The sequence below is a fragment of the Cervus canadensis genome, chromosome 21 (assembly GCF_019320065.1).
Source record: "Cervus canadensis isolate Bull #8, Minnesota chromosome 21, ASM1932006v1, whole genome shotgun sequence".
Taxonomy (NCBI): Eukaryota; Metazoa; Chordata; class Mammalia; order Artiodactyla; family Cervidae; genus Cervus; species Cervus canadensis.
In genome coordinates, this window is record NC_057406.1 from 54,653,986 (window position 1) to 54,674,924 (window position 20,939).

Consider the following 20,939-nt stretch of genomic DNA (forward strand, 5'->3'; position numbering starts at 1 on the left):
GATGCTCAATGAAAGTTGTTAGTTGACTGGCTGGAGAGAGTGTTCTCATTATAAAAGGGAGGGGCATGACAAAGAGGATCAGTGAATATCTGTGCTATTTACTGATCATTGTCGATGTCAATTGTAATTACCAATAGGAGAAATCTTTATGTTAGCATAGCACAAACAATAATAATAAAGATGTATGGAGCATGTACTTTACATATATTTAAACCTCTTTAATACCCAAAACAACCCTACGAGTATGGGTTTATTATTATTCCCATTTTCCAAATGATGAAAATCTGGCATAGAGATGTTAGGTACATTGAAACTGCCAAAATTTCACAGGTATTCATCACAGGTAATAAGTAGTGAAGGGGGTTCTTAGTATTATTTAAGATCAATCTAGAAGAACATAAAACCTGAAATTGGCAGAACTGGAAACCCAGCAACTCTCCAACTAATATCAACATTCATTCTGCAATCCCTTTATTCATCATCCTGCTAGAAGTGATAGTGTCTGCAATGGCCCAGGAATAAGAACATTACAACCCCCATAATGGGATACTTAAAATAAGATTCAACGTTGGTGTTGCTTGTTATCATCCATTAACATTCCTCACCTCTTTCGTGGTGAGAGTGAAGCTGAAAGCCCCAGCTGTAAAATAAGCATAGGATGCAGATTTAAAGAAATACTTGGAGATTCCAATGTAGAGCATAGAGTCACTGCGTTCCGGGAGCACAAAAGGAACTGATGGGAAGGGGGGATATTGGAGACTTTTCAACGGGTAGAAAACGCCCTGTGGGGAAATAGAGAGAAAGACCAGCGGATTAGGGGAAGAGTCAGCCGTGCAGGAGGTGGATCCACTCAAGTCGGAATGTGGGAAACTGCGGAAACTCAGTGGGGATGAGAAGACCACGAGTCCTCTGACTCCTTGCCTACGGACTGTGCTTTGAGGACTTCTTGAGCATATCTGAGCATGTCTGGTCCACCCTGGGGCGTAATCTGGTGAGAGTGTCCTTGTTGGTCCTCTTCTCAGAGAAAGGAAGGCAAGTGCCTGTATCTGGAGGGAACAGCTCTGGATAGGTCCCCAAGTGTCACATAGAGAATTAGAGCTGTCAAACCTCTGACTGTGACTTCTGAGCATCTGGGGCATCATAGACACAAAAGGACCCAGGGTGCTACGTGGCTTAAAGCGTTTTTGTGACATTTTAAATGCTGACCTCATTAGCTATAGGCTGTTATTACAAAATGGTGTCTCGTGTAACATTTAACTGATTTGAAGGACTCTGAGTCCTTGAAACATAAGTCTGTATGCATTAAAAAAAACAATGATATTAACTTTGGGGCAAATTAAATGTAACCACAGTTAATTACTTTTCTACAATCAACAAACACCATTATCATGAGCTAATGGCCCTGATCAAGATCAGCAGCCCTCAGTTAAATTTACTAACCTGAGAGTTAGGAATAAATAGAAGTATCAATATTTACAATATATGGATCTGTTGAGTTCTAATAAATGCAGACTATCTTACTTGCTGCCTCTTAGCCTCAAACCTTACTCCCAGAGGTAGACAATATGATACTCTTCTTGAAGAAGGCAGACATATGTTATGTAATCCAAACAATCATTTACCAATCAAGAAAGTGTTCAAGAAACTTTTAAAGGAACGTAAACATGAGAGAATTTCTTAAAAGAAAATTAAATTATTGGAAGAGAACATAGTTATATTTCCTTCTGCACATAATGTTTGTTCCTTGAATATTGGCTGCTAATGGCCAAAATCAGAACTCTGATGATGACAAAATTACCTTCAAATTCAGGTCAAAGTAATTCTCAGTAATTTCTGGGGAACTGACTAGGGAATAATCCAGCAGAGTATAGTTGTCAATCTTTCTTAAAACTAAAAAAAAAAAAAAAAAAAAAGAAAATTTACATTCATAAAGGTATAGTATAATGCATGATTAATGTTTATCCAGGATAATATAATTCTGAATCCTCTGTTATTTAAAACAAAAATTAACTATTACCCTACTTCTTAAGTAACACTTGCTCACTTTTCAAAACTCAGGAAAAGTAGATAAATCAAAAGAAGAAAGTAAAAACTTTCATTTGTCACATTGCCCTGAGAGAAACATCAATAAAATTTCGGTTGTTGTTGTTCAGTCACTAAGTTGTGTCTTGACTCTTTGCGAACCTGTGGATTGTAGCACCCCAGGCTTCCCTGTCCTTCACCATCTCCTGGAGTTTGCTCAAATTCACGTCCATTGGTACACCAAATTTTCATCCATAACCTTTTATACATGCTCCCAGAGGTGAAGAAATTTGCCCACAGCAAGCTAGGACATGGGACTCTTCCACAGGTTCTTTCCTCATCTTTTCTGCATCTCCTTACTCTTTCCCTACCTCGCCAATCTATTATTTTTTATTCATCTATCTGCATTCACTCATCAATCCATCTGTCCAGACACCACCTCCTTTCATCCCTTATGTATTAAGCTACTATGAGTTAGGCACTGTGCTGGGTGTTAGGGACACAGAGAAGAGTCAAAGTTCCTCCCCTCAAAGAACTCAAGGCGGAACAGGAAATTAACACGATGTAATAAGAGCAGATCTATAGCTGAGCTCTGGATGGTCTGACTACAAACTGAGTCTTGCAGTCTTCCTCACCTTGGTATCAATAAATCCATTTCTTCCAGTTTTCCAGGTGCTCAACATAAACCCTGGGGTCATCCATCCCTGATTCTTTTCATGATCCACATTCAATGTGTCAGTAAGTACCACAGTCTCTACCCTCCAGGTACATCCTTAATCTGAACACCTCTCACCATCTTCCTCACTCCATCCAGGTCCCTCCCTTCCTTGCTCATATGGGTCACTGCAGTAATCTCTTAAGTGGTCTCCCTGCTTCCACCTTTGACTCTGTCCTATAATTAATAGAAGCCAGAGTGATCTCCTTAAAATATAAGTCAGGACATGCAAGGTGCGACCAGGACTCTCCAACAACTTCTCATCTCAGACTAAGAGCCAGCCTTCGTGGTGACCAATGGAGCTCTGAAGCTCTAACCATCTGCTTTCCCCTCTTTGACCTTGTCTCCTGATACTTCCCCCTTGTTGCTCTGTTTCCAGTATGGTCTCCTCACAGTTCCTCCAAGGCACTCAGCATGCTCCCACAGGGGCCTTTGAGCTTGAGTTTTCCTCTGACTGGAAAGTCCTTCATCCAGATTTAGGAGCAGTTGCTCCCTACTTCATTCAGGTCCTTACTCTAACACCACTTGTTCAGGGGTGACTTTCCCGGCCAGGGTATTTTAAACAACCCTCCCTCCTTGCCCTGCCACCAGCCAGTTCCTTCCCTACTTTAGTTTTCTTCTTACCATTTATTGCAATGATACTGTAGATGTTACTAATTATCTTGCTGGCTGGCTGTCTCCTCTCACTAGCCCCATGAGGGCAGGTATTTCTCTCTCCTAGGCTTACTGCTGTATCTCCAGCACCAAGAATAGCACCCAGCCTATTCCAGGGGCTCAGCATATCATTGGGGGATGAGTGGATGGAGTGCAAAGAGATAGAAACACCCAAAGTATCATGTGAGCATTGAGGAGCTGGAACTATGCCTGAGCTGAGCCTTAAAAGATAAAGAGGAGGGAACAGGGCAAGGAGTGGCTGAGGGACAGGAAGCAGAGCTGTGCTTAGCACAGTGCTGGCAGAGAGACAGGTACTCAGCAAACATCTCTTAAGTGAATAAATGGATGAAGAGGAGAGAAGGCTTTTCTAGGCAGAGAGGACAGCAGGATGGGAGGCAAGGGTGTGAGGCAGGAGAAGCAGTTTGATGGCTGGAGCAGCTAGAGGTGGAAGATGAAGTCCAGAGAGGTGAGAAGGAGCTGGACCATGACAGGCGGGTCTTATAGTCCTTGTTAAGGGATTTGGACTTGATCCTGAAGGCAGCTATAGGAGCCACCAAAGGGATTAGACCAGGGGTAACTGGTCAGGATGAGCATCCATCATTCTGAAGAGGATGGATTTAGTACCAGAGCTGGGATTCAAGCTCACGAGCATTTAATCCTCTGCCTTGCATCTTGTCTCCTGAAGCCATCTCCTCCTGCAGTGAAGCTAGCTAACCAGCAGAAAAGAGCAGGCCCTACACACACAGGTCAGTCCCCGCATGCCCCTTTCTGCAGTGGCACTAGTTTGCAGAGGGGAAAGCAGACAGGAGAGCCGGAGCAAAGCCCGCCTGGAGAGCACCTGAGTGTGGGGTGGGCGAAGAAGCACCCGGAAGAGACGGCTCTAGGACTCACCCTCCAGCTTGCTGAGATTGGCATTCAGTGCCTCCACCTCACCTGTGATGATGGGACAGAGCTGGCCATAAGAGGAAAAAAAAAATGCAGGTTATCACATTGTACTGGACATCTCTGTTTCAGGGCCTAGACCCTGCCCACAAAGGCCTTTCAGTGAGAAGACCTTCTCCCTTTGGACTTTCCCTTAAATGAGTTGATGTCCATGGGCCTCAAGTTCCTAATGAGTGGGTGGTGTGCCATTGAATGCTGGCTCATCTTCAGAGCAACTGGGACTACACCCAGCTTGCCCCATCAAAGAATGAGCTCTTGGCCTTCCTTCCTGTGGCATGACAGGATGTGTGCCCAGTCCATGTGCTATGACACCTGGGGAACCTGCTGAGCCTCTCCTGATGGCAGGGACGCCCCTGCCTCTCCCCTCCACCGTCAGCATGCTAGGCCCTGCCCCGGGAGAGTTAGAGCAGGGACTTGACTTCCTCGCTGGCCTGCTTTGAGAGCTCATTTGATCAGACATCTTAGATCAGAGCCCCTTTTGGAATCAGAAAAGCAATCTTGAATCTCTCCCAAGCACATCTGTAGGAAGGAGGAAAAGGACCAAGGCGGGTGCCGTGTGCTAGGCGTGTGTTGAACACTCAGTGTGGGGGTTACGCGCATAGCTCAGGAGACTGGCTGCCTGGGGTTGGATGCCTTGGCAAGTTCCTTGGACTCTTTGGCCTCAGTCCCCTCATCTGCAACGTGTGGATGATAACTGCATCTGCTATGTTATAAGCATTCAATGAATGTTAGCAATTGTTAACCTCATTTTGTCTTCACTACAGTCCTGAGAGGCAGGCACTACTGTCCCTTATTTACAGATGGGAAAATTGAAGCTTAGAGAAGGTGAGCAAGTAGATCAGCAGGATTTGAAATCAGGTCTGACATGGCTAGACCACTGTGTCCTTTTCCAGTGACACAGAGGGAACCCTAGAAGCAAAGCATCTATGAGCTCTATGTCATATACAAATTCCAGGCAAGCTTAACTATTGACTTCTTGTTGGAGGCCAAAGGACCATGGCTTGTTTTGAAAGATGGATGAGCAAGGGTGGGGTCTCTGAAGGTGACAGCACTCTTTCCCAGCCACTCTAACATGCAGGTTTGCTGGCAGTCAGCACCTTTCAGGTCAGGATGGAGAAAGATAGGAAAGCTTCAGCATCCTTGGACCAGCCGGGCAACCTTGTTGGACAAGCTGCTTAATGTTTCTGTGTGTTGACTTCCTCATCAACGTTCATTATGCACCTCCTGCCTTCTGAGCACTGAATTCAACACAAGGAGGATGGAGACAACCAGAGACCATCCTTGCCCCTCTTTTCCAGAGATGAATCTCCTTTCTTTTCCCTGTCCTCCTCACCCCTCTCCTTGTCTCTTCAGGAACATGTGAAGTGTTCAGGGAAGATACTGTCAGAATTGGAAAGAGGGCTCACCACCAACTCCATCTTTTCCTTCTTCAAACACTGACTTCTGGAATCAGGAAGTCACCTAACTTATACTGTTTCACTTGGCTGGAAATATCCATTCTTTTCTCCTATTCCTTACCTATTCAAATCCTACCTGTAATTCAAGGCCAAGTTCAAGTCCTGCACCCTCCAAATATATCTCCCAGGATACTTCCAGGATATATTTATTTAATTTTTCCATTTCTCTGAACCCCTTCAGTTCAATCTAAAGACCACATAGGTGTGTACAAGATTCAAGTACTTATTCAGTTAGTTTCACAAGTCTGAACTGGGTTTTCCTAAACAGATGAGCTTATTCCTTTTTCATATCCTCAACAGACTCTAGCCTAGTGCTGGGCATGCAGTAGGCACACAATAAACCAAATCTTTTTGATTGTTTGCCCACCCTGAGGTGAGGATTTGAGGGAGGGAGTGCTGTTTTATTTATCTCTATATCTCTAGCACCAATCATAGTATTTGGCACAAAGCAGGCATTTGAGAAACTATTAAGCTGCAAAGGGTAATGTTTGTGAAAGTGCCTTGGGGAGTGCTTAGCACACAGTTGGTGCTCAGGCAAGGTTTATTGACTTAGAGTTCATCAAAGCATGGTAGAACTGCTGCTGACAGCATGTCACTGTGGCTGGATAATCTTTAAGGACTTACCATTTCATTTAATTTCTTTAAAATGGGTTTCTCCATGGGCTCAACAAAGGAGTTATACAGGACACTAGGAAAAAAAAACTTTTTTTAAAGGCTTATACAGAGTCATATCTAGTTAATAACCACCCCTTGGAGCTGCCTGAGAATCCAGCCACAGCTCAGCCACTGCCCACCAGAAGCCCTCGCTCACCTGAGCTCTCCAGAAAACGAGACGTCGGCATGGCTCACTTGAGCATAGCAGTCTTGGAGCTTCAGGATCGGGTGACCAAAGTCATTTCGGGACAAGACAACTATACCGGTGAAATAGACCCCAGAGAGAAACAGGTCAGCTGCTCCTGTGTCTTGGCTATTGAGAGAAAAAGTGCAAGGTTACCCATGCCTGGGCAGGGGTGGAGGTGGATCTTGTTCCTCTGAATCTATGCCAGAGGAGGGCTTACCCATAGGCTCTAAGTCCCACGAGGGCAAGAACATCATCACCTCTGGATTCCTGGCACTTACAACACATAGGAGTGGAGCTGAATGGCTACTTATTGAACAAATGAAGTAACAAATATGTGAATAGTGACAGTTCTAGGGACCTTGTAGGTATTTCATCCTGAGTGCTCTGGCCCCCATCGTGGTTGGGATGTTTTAATATTAACCACAATTCATATACGAAGCTTGTTTAGAGGGAGAACACAAGGGTAAAGTGGCCACAGCTTATTTAGGAGGGGCATCTAGATGGGCAGGCGACACTTAGATGTCGTCTGTGAACTCCTTGATGGAGTTCATCTCCAGGCCCCAGGATTTACCTTGTGGCCTGACACAGAATAAGCACTCAATCTATGGTTGATAAGTCAGCAAAGAAAAGAATAACACATGAATCTCTGCTTCTTATCAGGAAAAATGTCATTTTTCTACTCTCTGCAAGACTGGAGTTCTTGAGAGGGAGATGAGTGGTATTCAGTACCATTTGTAAATGGATGCAGTAGGCACTCAATCAATGGATGTTGAACAACCAAATGGGTGAATGAATGTGTTATCCTGGGGCATCAACCTAGGCAGACCTAAACATTACACCCAGGATAGTGACTTGCACATAGTAGGCAGTTTGTAAGTGCACCTTGAATTTGATCCTTTCTTTGTATAGAAGAGTGCAAAGGCCTTTTGGTAGAGGCAGAATTGGGCTGACGCTGACTACCCTCCTCCAACCTCCTTGTGAGGTAGGAAGACTTGTTTCTCAGCAGTTGCCCTTACAGTTAAGGAAGCATGTTCAAAGACTAGCTCAAGGTCAGATGGTGATTCACTGGGACTCTGAAATGTTAAGCTCATGTCCATGCCTCTAACAATCAGGGACTTCTAGCTCTTAGGAAATCTTAAATGGCACATTGATCAGTGACTCTGCCACTCATGCTTTTCAGGCCCCTCTCCCTTGTCCCCAGAAAAGATATTCTGTTTTAAATCTCTCCTTGAAGAATGTGCTTGAGAAAGATGGCTAATGTTAGGTAGTTAGAATAGGAAAAAGGAGTCCAAGATAGCGGTGGTTAAAAGACAAAGAAAGGGAAAAGCCAGCAAAAATAGAACAGAGTAAGGTCTGAGGACTGGAGTGAAAACATCAAGTGAAACAAACAGCCCTCCTGGTTAGCTCAGTTTACATAGGGCAGGCTCAGGGGGAGGAGAAAAAACATAAAAAGAGGAGCCAAAGTTGAGCCTCTCTCTTCTTTTCTCTTCGCTTCTTTTGGGTTGGCCCGCCCTACACTCAAGGATGTATTTTCCTTTGCTTGCCAAATAAAACTGAGCTGTAACCGACCTGTGACACTGGTCCATCCGTCGCTTCAAATTTTTGCTATGACGAGACAGAACCAAGGAAATTGCACACTCCCTCAACAGTTAGCAATTGAGGGAAAGAAGCCTAATGTCAAATACATTGGCAAACATGCACAGTTTTGATTTTTTGCTCCATTTCCCCCCAAAATAGCAGCAGACTTTTCAGTGGAATACTCACAAAAGCGGGGACTTGACTTCCCAGTCTGTGCTGATGTTGGTAGTTCCATGGTTGGTCAGGGCCCTGATTCCGACGCCAGGAACAAAGGCGAGTGAAGTATTTGGAAATGAAAAGGCATTGATTTTTATGCTGTAAAACAAGAAACAGAAGAATTAGTGCAACTCTTGTAGCACATATTTCAGTAAGGCAAACTCAAAATGTAGTTGTAGAACTCCTGAGAGGAACAGGTAATTATGAATTCCTATAGAGGAAGGGGGCTTTCTTGGTGGCTCAGATGGTAAAGAATCCACTTGCAATGCAGGAGACCCCTGTTCAATCCCTGGGTCTGGAAGAGCCCCTGGAGAAGTGACTGGCAACCCACTCCAGGGCTGCCGTCTATGGGGTCTCACAGAGTCAGACACAACTGAAGTGACTTAGCAGCAGCAGCAGCATAGAGGAAGGGGGCTTCCTTGGTGGCTCAGATGGAAAGAATCCACTTATAATGCAGGAGACCCCAGTTCAATCCCTGGGTCTGGAAGAGTCCCCTGGAGAAGTGACTGGCAACACACTCCAGTACTCTTGCCTGGACAATCCCATGGACTGAGGAGCCTGGTGGGCTACAGTCTATGGGATCACAAAGAGTTGGACATGACTGAGTGACTAACGCTTGCTTGTAGGTATAGGAAGGACCCTCAGGTTTGCACTGCAGCCTCAGGGTACTGCTTCCTAATTCCCTTTGGACCCTTGGCAGGAAGCCCCTTGTATCTAGTGGAGGGGAGAAATGAGCCTGTTTAGAAGCAAATTTGCAAGTAATCAGTCTCCTTCTTCAGTTTCTCTAAAGACAGAACACTGGCATCAGGATCTTTCCCCTCAGCTGTCCCAGTGTTTCTCAATGGAGGGAACATTCATATTTTGGATGGGACAACTATTTTTTGTAGAGGACTGTTGGCAGGATATTTGGCATATATTCCAACTAAATGCCAATAGTTCCCCCTCCCTCACAATCATCAGGACAGTAAACAGCCTGCCTTCCCTCCAAATGCCCTCTTATGTGGACGTGTCTTCCCTAGTTGAGAAACTTACTTTAGAGTATGAACTCCCTCTAAGGATTCTCCGAGTGGTCACTGGCCACACAGGTAATTAGAAGCAGTAGGTGGCAAGCAACAGACATAGTTCGATGGCCATGTGCCTTATGATAAGTTATGATTATGACCATTGATTGAGCAATTGCTACCTGCTTAGGTACTGGAGTAAGCACTTTACATGCATTAGCTCATCTTAACCCTCCCCATAATCCTAGGAGGCCACTGCTGATTTTGTAATCTGCCATTTAGTGATGAAAAGACGAGAAACTTGGCTGAAGTCATATATAAGTGGTAGAACCAGACATGGAAGCCTCCATCTGTCGTGAGGCCTCTTAACCACTAAGCTATCGCACTACAGATATCATGCAAAGGACACTCAGCTTGGAGCCAAGTTTTCTGCTAGCTGTAGGCTTTAGCAAAGACACTTAAACTCTTCCAGTCCATCACTTAAAAGAAGAGTGCCTCATGGGAAGGTTGGGAAGACAAATGAGATCATCTGTATATAACTGTTGCACAGGAGAAAGCATTGTTATGAACTAAGATTAGGGAAAATTTTAAAATGTGACAGTCGAAAAGACATGATTATTACTATTTCCTCTTTTGGGCATCTTTTCCTATCTATTCTCTGTCAAATGTCCTGAGTATCACTGTGGGAAGACAATGGTAGAGATTATTGTATCTTGGAAATATTTTCATTTTGATACATATAGGTCTAACTCATTCTTTGTAATTGCTACAGAGTAATCCAAGTTGTGGATTAAAAAAAAATCTTTGCTTTGTGTTTGGACATCTAGGATGTTTGTGTATCTCTGTATTATAGACAATGCCACAGTGAACATCCTCATTCATGCTGTTTGTGTATATGCTTCTTTAGGGAGGAGAGTTGGAATTGTTGGGTCAAAGAGAACACCTAAAAATATCCTTGCAAATCATCTCCTAAAATAGCACTGCCTGAAAGAAATACAATGTGAGCCATATATATAGTTTAACATTATCTAGCAACTTAGCAGCAGCAGCAGCAGCAGTAGTATTAAAAGGGAAATACTATCATTTCAACATGTAACCAATATATGAGATACCTTATTTTCCTTTTTTGAAAATAAGCCTTCAAAATATGACATGCTTTATACTCATGATATACTTCAATCTAGATATTGAATTTTCATCATAAGTTTTTTTTTGTTGTTGTTTAGTCGCTAAGTCATGTCAACTCTTTGCAACCCCATGGACTGTAGCCCATCAGGCTCCTCTGTCCATGGAATTCTCCAGGCGACAATACTGGAGTGGGTTGCCATTCCCTTCTCCAGGGGATCTTCCTGACCCAGGAATTGGACCTGGGTCTCATGCATTGCAAGTGGATTCTTTATTGTTTGAGCCACCAGGGAAGCCCTTCATCAAAACTACTTGACTGTATTTAGGGTTGATAAACTTTTCAGCTGAAAAAATTAAAAAATACAGTTCTCAGTTGTACCAGTCATATCTCAAGGGCTCAATAGTCAAATGAGGCCAGCAGCTCCTGCTTGATAGCCAGATCTGAAATTATTGTCCCAATTTATCTGCTCCCATTAGCAATGCATGAGAATACCTGTTTCTCCTCATCTTTAACTTCACTTTATATTATGGGATTCGCCCTGGATTTTTCTGCTGTGGCATTATCATCAGTGTAATTAAATCACTAATTTTGTAAATATATATTTACTGCTCATCTCTCTCACTGGACACAAAGAGCATGTCTGTGTCATTCTCTACGGTATAGCCTATGACTAGAACAAAGACTTAGTACACTGTAGGTGCCCAACAAACCCTGGTTGGATGGCTGGGATGCTGTGGTGGTGGTTTAGTCACTAAGTAGTGTCTGACTCTTGCGACCCCATGGACTGTAGCTGGCCAAGCTTCTTTGTCCATGGGATTCTCCAGGCAAGAATACTGGAGTGAGTTGCCGTTGAATGTCCAACTGTAGAGCATCTGCCATATTAGACCGTGAGGCAACTGAGGCCAGAGGCAGAGTTAAGGATGGGGGAGGAGAAAAATATAAGACAGTTGTATTCTGATGAAACTGTGGGGCTTCAACAGGATTCTTCCACAGCTTCATTAGAGCTTATTATTTGTGAGACAAAACTGAACCCCTAGTTCATCTAAGTCATTCTCATTTTCTGTTATATACAGCCAAACCTTACTTCTGATTCGTGCTATCACACATAGATACCCCAGGGAACTGAAAGACCTCTGCTTTAAACTATTTCTCTTCTCGTTCCAAAACACCTGATGATTGTTGTAGATTATCAGTTATACCTCACAGGAAATGCGCCAGTTAATGCCTTGAACTGGTTGTGGCCTAAGTGCAAGAGCAGTGTCTGTGTCAAGGAAATCTAGACGTGTCCGGAAGTTGCCTCTACCTCATTGCCACGTTGAGATCTCTGCCCACAGCAGGTGGACTGGCACCTCGCTGGGCACAAATAGTGCTGGGTGTACTGGGTGCACAAATAGGCACTGTGCGTGCAGCACTATTCCTGAAAATCTCTGCCCTTTGCCCCAGTTTCTGATGTTGCACCTGCCTTCTACCTACCCCTGAAGAGTCCCCCACTTTCCTCCCATGGGGAGCATGTGTCTTAGAGCGTGGGCTCTCCTCCGCCATTCCTTGCTTGATGAATAAAATTTCTGCTCTGCTTTGCTGAACCTGGTCTCAGCTGACATAAGCAGCATTGGGCAAGAGAAGGACCCAGTTGGGGTCCCCTCAATGGAAGAGGGAGGATAACAGTATAACCTCAAAACTATGCTGGGTGAAACAAGGATCTGGATCAATGTGGCAATTCTGTTGTTCTTACATTGATGGTTTTACACTATCATTAAGTCTATTAAACTAATCCATGTTCAGCAGCTTCAGATTCTATGAAGTATCTTCACATTTGTTACAACATCTGACTTTTACTGTTTACTGATTTTGACATTTGATTTAATTGCTTTAATATGGTAGAAAAGATTGTAACTGCCTCCAGAATTCTTCTTAGGAAAAGCAGTTTATTGGAGAGAAAGTTACTTGGAAAAGCATTTAGGAAGATTCTTTGGTACTCAGGAGTGGGTGGAACTGCTACGCATGAAAGCAGGGGAAGAAACGTACATTGCTCCAGAGAAGCAGAGAAGGAGGGGAGGTATAGAGAGCAAGAGGGCAGAAGGCCACGTGCCTTGTAACCCATTCCTATGACCTCTGATGTCTTGACTAAACTTTACTAAAGTAAGATAAGACTTGATGAGAGTAGATTAGGAAACTGAGATTGAAGCCTGCATCCAGGTTTATGGGGGTAAGCAATGGAACGAACAAGAATTTCATTTAGAATCCTGGGGACAAGGTGGCCACAGCTGGCATCTACATTCAGTTACAATTCTCATTTTAGGGATGAGGAGAGGACATTGAGACTCTGAGCAGATGTGTCAGGGGCACACAATGAGCATGCCGCAGAGATGTGACTTGGCCCCACGTGTTCTGACCCAAATACCACATGCTCAGTCAACTCTATGACTCCTCTCGCTTGGGTGAGTCATCTGATAAGCCTGTCACCAAAGGTTGGTTAACTTCTCCTCTGTCTTGGTGTTACACCAGGACTCATGGTGGCATAACCACAACCTGAGATTTTAAAGATTAATTTCACTGCTAAAAATGCTCTTCTCTTTTACTTACTTGGTAAAATTGTAGTTCACATAATCGATTTTCAGAAATTCAAGAGACTCAGAACCTTTTAAATCTGGCAGCTTTCTTTCCTTGGCCATTTGTTCGATCATCTCCATTCCAGCTTGAACAGCTGTGAAGCAACCAAAGAAAATGATTATTTTTTAATTAAAAATTTTAATTGGACTTTTTAAACTGTTTATTTGGTTTTTTTGGTCATGCCATGTGGCATGTGGGATCTTAGTTCCCCAACTAGGGATCAAACCTAAGTCCTCTGCATTGGAAGTACAGAGCCTTAACCACTGGATTGCCAGGGAAGCCCCAGAAAATGTTTATTGATAAAAAAGATGCTGATGGCATAATATCATTAAACACATAAGTGAAATTTATTAAGTAAAATCATGCCTCTAGATACTTAGAAAACAAGATTCTTACAAGGTGGATATTATTGTTCCCACTTTGTAGAAGAAAACACTAGTCCTCAGAGAGGCTAATGAAATTGTCCGAGACCGCAGAGCTAACAGCATGAGAATATGTTAACACAGGACAGTGTTAGGAAAAATGTAAAGTATCATTATTATCTTGTTTTGCAGATGAAGAGACTGAGCCTCAGAAAGGTTAATTCTTGCCTGAGTCACACAGCTGAGAACCAGGGGAAACCATGGTCAAATCTGGGCAATTTGACTCCAGAGTTTGTGCCTGATGGCCAGTTCCAGAAAATGATATTACACTGTCCTCTTTCTCGCCCAGATTCTTTAAATTCAGGAATTTTGGATCTGAGATCCTTGGACGATTAGCAACTCTTCAACCTCCTAAAATTCTAATAAAATATTGTGAAGTGTGTGTGTGTGTGTCCATGTAATTTTTCAGGGGAGAGGGTTCACATTTTCATCTTATTCTCAAAGGATACCAGCACCCCCCAAAATTGAGTAACGACTGCTTTCGTTTAATTCTGGAATAAGCCCATCTTTATATAATAGCACCACAGAACACGCTTCTCTGAGCTTGTGGAGAAATAGAGCCTTCCTGCCCATCAGAATGCTTGAGAAAAGTAAGCCACACAATGACAAAGAATGATCTTTTCATTTTAACCTTCTCAAGGAGGAAGCTTTGTTTTTACTCCTTTCATTTTAGCTTTTCCATTCTTGTTGGAAATTAAGAAGAGCAGATTTATCCTCTGTAACACTGTGAATAGCATTATAATATGGAGATATAAAGACAGAGGTAAAGGATAGAAAGATGGAAACAAAAGCACTCGCAGACAGCTTAGGTTTGAATCTCAGCACTTTGGCTCAATAGCTTGTGTGGCTCTGCACGTTACAAAATCTCCCTGTCCTTCACTTTCCTCATCTATTACATGGGGGTGTTAGCAACTGTGGAGCCATCTGTTCACATATGTGAAAATAAAGTTGGTAATCTTCATTGGGAATTTGCTATTGTAAGATTCTGTTCCAAGTGCTTTATACGCCCTAAGATGTTCACTGTGTATGCATGTGCAAGGGAAAGAGAGGTGGGGGGTGGAATACGAGTCTGTGGCTGTATTTACACATGCCTATTGTCAAGATGATTATTTTTCAAGCAACACTTTCCCCTCAGCCTTCTTAACATCTCTGGATCAGCCCACTGTCGAGCTTGTCTCAGTCATGAGATACCCCAATATGAGCTTCTGGATTTGGGTCAAAGACTCCACTTGGGTGGTGAGTGCAGCCTGGCTTATGAAAGCATTCAACTCACCGTAGTCCAGGGCCCGCTGAGTAGCCCTCGCCTTGATTCCAGGGTAAATGGCCTGAGCAGATGAGATGTAGAGATTCCATAGGATGAAACATCCCCAGAGGACTTGGACTTGGACTTGGGCCATCTTTGTGCACATCTGCAATTAGCCAACATTTAGAGTTCCTTTATTATGCTTTCTTACTGGCCAATCCAACTTAGCATTTCTAGGTTTTCTTATTTCATTGCTTACTTCCAGAACTCACTCGCTCACTCCATCCATCCATCCATCTAACCATCCATCCAGTGATCACTTATTGAACACACCAGAATATGTTCCAGGTGCTAAAGATGTAGAGATGACCCATGTGTGAGTCTGACCTCTGCTTCCCACAAAATAGTGGATGAATCAGATAAACATACAGATGATTGTAACACAGTAAGATATAATGCAATGCAATACAAGAGTCTTACAATAAATGTAACAACTTGGAGATGTCTTGGGAAGGATATGCTTTGGATATGGCAGTGGGATGGAGGAATTCTTGAGTTCTAGAAAAAATGAGTCAGGAGTTTGGAAAGGTGGCCTCAGTGGATGTGAGACCAACACTTATCTGCTTTAAGATCCTTGTTGACTCTCCTTTGCCCACAGGACAAACAGGTTTAAGCTCTTAGCATGGCAATCAAGGCTTTTCATAACTGGCTCTGGACTTCTTCCGTGCTCCCGACCCTCCTCTCCTGTCTAAGTGAGGGTAGTGCTCTGAGCTGTCCACACCGAGCTATTTGCTATTCTTCAGTTTGCCAGTTCTTTCACAATTGAGGGCTTTGTCTTTAACCCTCTCAATATAAAAATACATGCACATGCATCTCTTTCTGTCTCTCTACCTTTGGGTCACATACCCACATCTGTGTGGTGAATGCATCCTCCAGGGCCAGCTCCACGGTTCCCTCTGGGAAAACTTCCCTCACCAGGCCATTTTGGGCTCTTTGCTCTCTCCTCTGTGCTTCCACCCCACTTTGTACAACACACAAGCGTCCATCTAGGCATTTGACACAAGATGAACTTGCAGGCAGGCTCATGTCTTCCACCACTATACCTCCAACTACTGCACCAGCCATTATCACTTCACACTCACTTCACACAGACAATTACAACTGTCTCCTCACTGGTCTCTCTGCTTCCCTTGTCCCCTTCTGGCTATTCTTCACACCAGAGTGGGCCTTTTAAAATAAAGTCAGATCGGGATGGGGAACACATGTAAATCCATGGCTGATTCATGTCAATGTATGGCAAAAACCACTACAATATTGTAAAGTAATTAGCCTTCAACTAATAAAAATAAATGAAAAAGTAAATAAATAAAATAAAGTCGGGTCTTGTCACCTCTGTCCCCATCCTGTTAAAGCCCTCCAGGGGTTCCTCATCTTACTCAGCATAAAATCCAAAGCCCTTCTACCGACTGCAAGGCCCTGCCCGGCCCACACCTCTACCTCCTCCTTTACTTTCCTTTGCAGACACACCTGGCTCATCTGGACCCAGCCCCACCGGCTGACTTCATCTATCTTGATCACTCTAAGTAGCCTGGATCTCAGGTCTTTACACTTGTTGTTCCCTCTGCCCAGCAGAGTCACCTTCCAGAGCCCACGTGGCTGGGCCTTTCACTTTCTTCAGGTATTTCGAGTGTTATCTCAGTGAAGCCTTTCCTAATCTGTCTAAATGAAACACACTCCCCCACGATCTCCATATTCCCCATGCCTCCCTTGTTGCATTTTTCTCCAAAGCACTAGTTATCACCTAGCATAGTTTCCAGTTACTTGTTTATTTTCTGTCTCTCCTACTAGAATTTTAAGGCTTCACCCAGAAGGGCTTCATCACTTCAGCACCTTGAACAGTGACTGGCATCTATAGGCAAATATTGATTGAATGAATGAATGGCTTGTCTCTTCCTTGAGACCATGCAGTGGGCCAGGCGTGCCTTTGGAGGCCCCACAGTACTCGGTACAGGCCTTGATTTTCACATGTACAGTCCTGCATTGTGATTGTCTTGTCTGTCTTACTTCTATAATTCCAGAGTCTAGTACAATACCTGGCACATGGAAGACATGAAAAAACTTACTAAACATCTTCTCCAGAGAGAAAGACCACATCTTATTCACTATTACCTTGCTAGTGGTTGACAGAGACCTAATGTTCAATGTACACTTACTGAGTTAATGGATTCAATGAATAAGGTCACTCCATTTTCTTGATGAATGAAACAGAGGTAGCAACAACATCAGGGATACAGGTTTCTCCTAATGACAGTAGAGTGAGTAATGCATTTACAGGCATTTCTAGTTCTGGGAGTTTACAAGCTGGGGGACCTGTCATTCCTGTATTCACACAGATACCCACGGAGTTAACACACAAACATGAAACTAGTCAGGGAAGCACTTGAGGGGGTGGTCAGGGAAGAGGAAGTTATAGGAGCTGTGTATTTAGACAGAGGGAGGAATCAGGCCAGTTGGGGCAGGGAAGGACCCCAGAGGGGCTGGGATTCAGGAGCAGTCCAGATGAAAGGGAAGGTCACTGTAAGAGGTGTGTGTGTGTGTGTGTGTGTGTGTGTGTGCATTAGAGAGAGAGAGAGTATCTGTGCTTGGCCGAGATAAACAAAGGACTTCCCTATAGCTCAAGTGGTAAAGAATCTGCCTCTGATGCAGGAGACCGGGGTTCAAGACTTGGGTCGGGAAGATCCTCTGGAGAAGGGAATGGCAATCCAGTCCAGTATTCTTGCCTGGAGAATTCCACGGACAGAGAAGCCTGGCGGGCTACAGTTTATGGGGTTGCAAAGAGCCGGATATGACCTGGTGACTGAACAACAACAAAGAAAACAAACATTTGTGTGTGCCCTTGGGTTTGGCCATAGAAGTGGGAATGCGATGAAGCAGACAAAGGCGCGTTGCAGAGAATTTATCTGAAAGGAGCACAGCGGTCTGACCAGGGGAGGGAGTGTCCGAGTAGGGCTACTGCTGGCTTATGTTGGGCTTTTGTGTGAAACGAGAAAGGGTGCCCTCCGGAGATACACCCGCCTCTGTGGGATCAGCAGAGAATGATCCAGGTAATCCCCACACTAGTGTATCCAGCTTGGCGGCAGAGAAGCTGGACACACTTCTCACCCCAGTGCTCCTCTCACCCCTGGGGCTGGCATTCCGTCCAGTGCGCAAGCTGCCCCACTCATGCAATGGGCTTATGCTCAGATTGGTGAATACCAATAGGGGGCATTTTGCTAGAGGGCCATGAGATCGAGAATTAGAGCCTTGATTTGTCTGTTCTGTAGTGCATAGATCCACCTTCAGGGATGAGAAGAGGCTGGTTCAGTCAACCTGCTTACATTTGTCAGCTGATCTGTATATCCCTTGTCCAGAGAAGTCCCCAAACTCACCCCACTGTTGTTGTTGTTTAGTCACCAAGTCATGTCCGACTCTTTGTAACCCCGTGGATTGTAGCCTGCCAGGCTCCTCTGTGAATGGGATTCTCTGGGCAAGAACACTGGACTGGGTTGCCGTTTCCTTCTCCAGGGGATCTTCCCAACCCAGGGATCAAACCTGCGTCTCCCTCATTGCAGGTGGATTCTTTACCATTGAGCCACTTAGGAAGCCCCAAACTCACCCCATGTTTCCTGATTAATACCCACACTTAGGCTGTTGCCCTTTACTTAGCCTACAAAAAGTCTGTGCATCCTTAAGGTTCATTGTAAACACAACCTTCCTTTTGAAGCCATTTATGACTTCCCTAAGCTAATCTCTGGAGAATGAAATGGCAAACCACTCCAGTGTTCTTGCCTGGAGAATCCCAGGGACAGGGGAGCCTGGTGGGCTGCCGTCTATGGGGTCGCACAGAGTCGGACACGACTGAAACAACTTAGCAGCAGCAGCAGTAAGCAAATCTCATTTCCTTCTGAACCCTCAGTGAAAATACATGTTTATTCATGTGCCTATATTTCCTGTTTTTTACTTATTGTCTGTCTCCTCTACCAGAATATAAGTGCTGTGAGGGCAAAGGCCTTGTCTGGTTTGGAGGTTTCAGAGCCTGGCTCCCTCAGTGTCTTGGACATAGTGAGTGACTGATAAGTACTGATAGAGGGAATCAGTGAATCATAAGCAAAGAAATAGCCTTTATTTTTTCCTTGAATATGACATACCTTATTTTTCTAGGAACACACTCAAGAGAACCCCCTGCCCACCTGAGCCAGGTGCCAAAATGTCCAAAGGAGCAAAGTGATCCCAGCAGAGAGTTGAACACAACATAGATGTTCCCAGAAGAATGCACATACATTGAAGTTTATTCACACAGTGGAATATTATATAGCAGTGAAGATAGATACGTCTAGCCACAACCAAATAAAAGGAATAGGATTTATTTCACTCTACATTTTATTATAGCTCTTTGCAGAGGTGATTAAAGCATTTATACACTAGCAGAGCATATTCATTCATTAGAACAGATGCTGGCCACAGTTCTAGAGTGGGGCTGGGGAGGTTAGGTCCTGGATCATGGGTGGGACAGAGGAAGTCTTGGAGGAGTGGCCAGTGTGGGTATACTGGGGGGTGGGGTGGGGGACCCAGAGTAGTGACTATGTGCTATTAGATACTGAGGTATTGCAATATTTTAAAACTGCTATGACCTCATGCATTCAGTATGGTGTCTCAGCCGTATGGAATTGGCCTTAGTAGTAAAGGACAAGCTACAGAAAGAAACTGGACAGTGTGGGGGGCAGGGCCAGGGGTGCAGCGTGAGGAAGATGAGGGTGAAGACAACACTCAGGAAAGCACAGAGGAACGAGAGTGAGAGCCGAGGAGAAGGAATTCTGCTCGAAGAGGGTCTCTCTGCTCAAGCAATGAGTGATCCGAGGGTTGGGGGAAATGAGGGGTGGGATAAATGAGTGTGAGGCTCTCCATGTTCTGGGAGACAGGATGACATCAACAGCATCTTATACTCAGGGAGGATGCAGGAGTTAGGTCCAGCTGGACACTACTGAGCGACTGAACACGCATAGCACGCCATCTATCCTAGGCCTTCCTTGATCCTTTAGCTATCCTGGGAGCGGTCCAGGGGTCCTTGAGAGAGGGATAGGTAGAGATGGATGGGACAATGGGAGTAAGAGGAACACCCCTGGGGCTTAGATTAGTGGCTATTTACCAACTGGTATAGAAGTATTTCTACATTTTAACAAAGGATGAGGCCAAACTGATGTGTAGTTATGTTAATATCACTGTAGGCAAAGAATTGTAAATGGATGAGTCATGCCTAGGCAGGCATAAGAGAGTTTTTTTAATTGAAGTATAGTTGATTTACAATATGTGTGCAAAGCAATTCAGTTATATATATATATGTGCATATATATGTGTGTGTGTATGTATATATATATATATATGTCTGCTCAGTCGCTTCAGTTGTGTCCGACGCTTTGCAACCCCATGGGCTGTATATATGTGTGTATATATTTATGATATATATATATATCACACACAGACACGCACACACACACAGATGCACACACATATATATGTGCTGTGCCAATGCAGGAGACGCAGGTTCGATCTCTGGGTCAGGAAGATCCTCTGGAGGAGGGCATGACTACCCCCTCCAGTATTCTTGCCAGGAAAATCCCATGGACAGAGGAGCCTGGCAGACTACAGTTCATGGGGTCACGAAAAGTCAGACACGACTTAGCGCCTGAGCATGAGCGTATATGTATATGGTTATTTTCCATTATAGGTTATCATAAGAGAGGGATTTTTAAAGTTAATTTATTTTTTAATTGAAGGATGATAATTGCTTCACAAAATTTTGTTGTTTTCTGCCAAACATCAACATGAAGCAGCCTTAGGTATACGTATGTCCCCTCCCAGAGAGGGATTTTTTAAAAGGAGGAAAAGATTTCATAATAGTGGAGAGAAATGAATGTTAGACCAAAAAGTCTATACGCATTAGATGTATGCAAAGTAAGGCAGAAATTATCTCTGCCTGGTATATAGTAGGACCTCAATAAATATTTGCTAACTTACTATTCAACTGGTTACAAGACTCTTGTTAGCTAAGGAAAGTTCTAGAAAAGGTTGAAAA

The 20,939-nt window shown here is 44.0% G+C and overlaps 1 protein-coding gene across 3 annotated transcripts in view; it reads right to left on the reverse strand.

Annotated features, from left to right (window-relative positions):
- BPIFC (BPI fold containing family C) overlaps positions 1-20,939 on the reverse strand; it is a 52,030-nt gene that overhangs the window by 16,721 nt on the left and 14,370 nt on the right. For all 3 annotated transcript variants that reach the window (XM_043440770.1, XM_043440769.1, XM_043440772.1), the window contains exons 3-10: positions 14,858-14,993; positions 13,136-13,256; positions 8,396-8,524; positions 6,602-6,757; positions 6,415-6,478; positions 4,283-4,343; positions 1,799-1,890; positions 606-782 (exon numbers count right to left, since the gene is read on the reverse strand). In XM_043440770.1, coding sequence (XP_043296705.1) covers positions 606-782; positions 1,799-1,890; positions 4,283-4,343; positions 6,415-6,478; positions 6,602-6,757; positions 8,396-8,524; positions 13,136-13,256; positions 14,858-14,993 — 936 coding nt within the window. The remainder of the gene's footprint in view (positions 1-605; positions 783-1,798; positions 1,891-4,282; positions 4,344-6,414; positions 6,479-6,601; positions 6,758-8,395; positions 8,525-13,135; positions 13,257-14,857; positions 14,994-20,939) is intronic.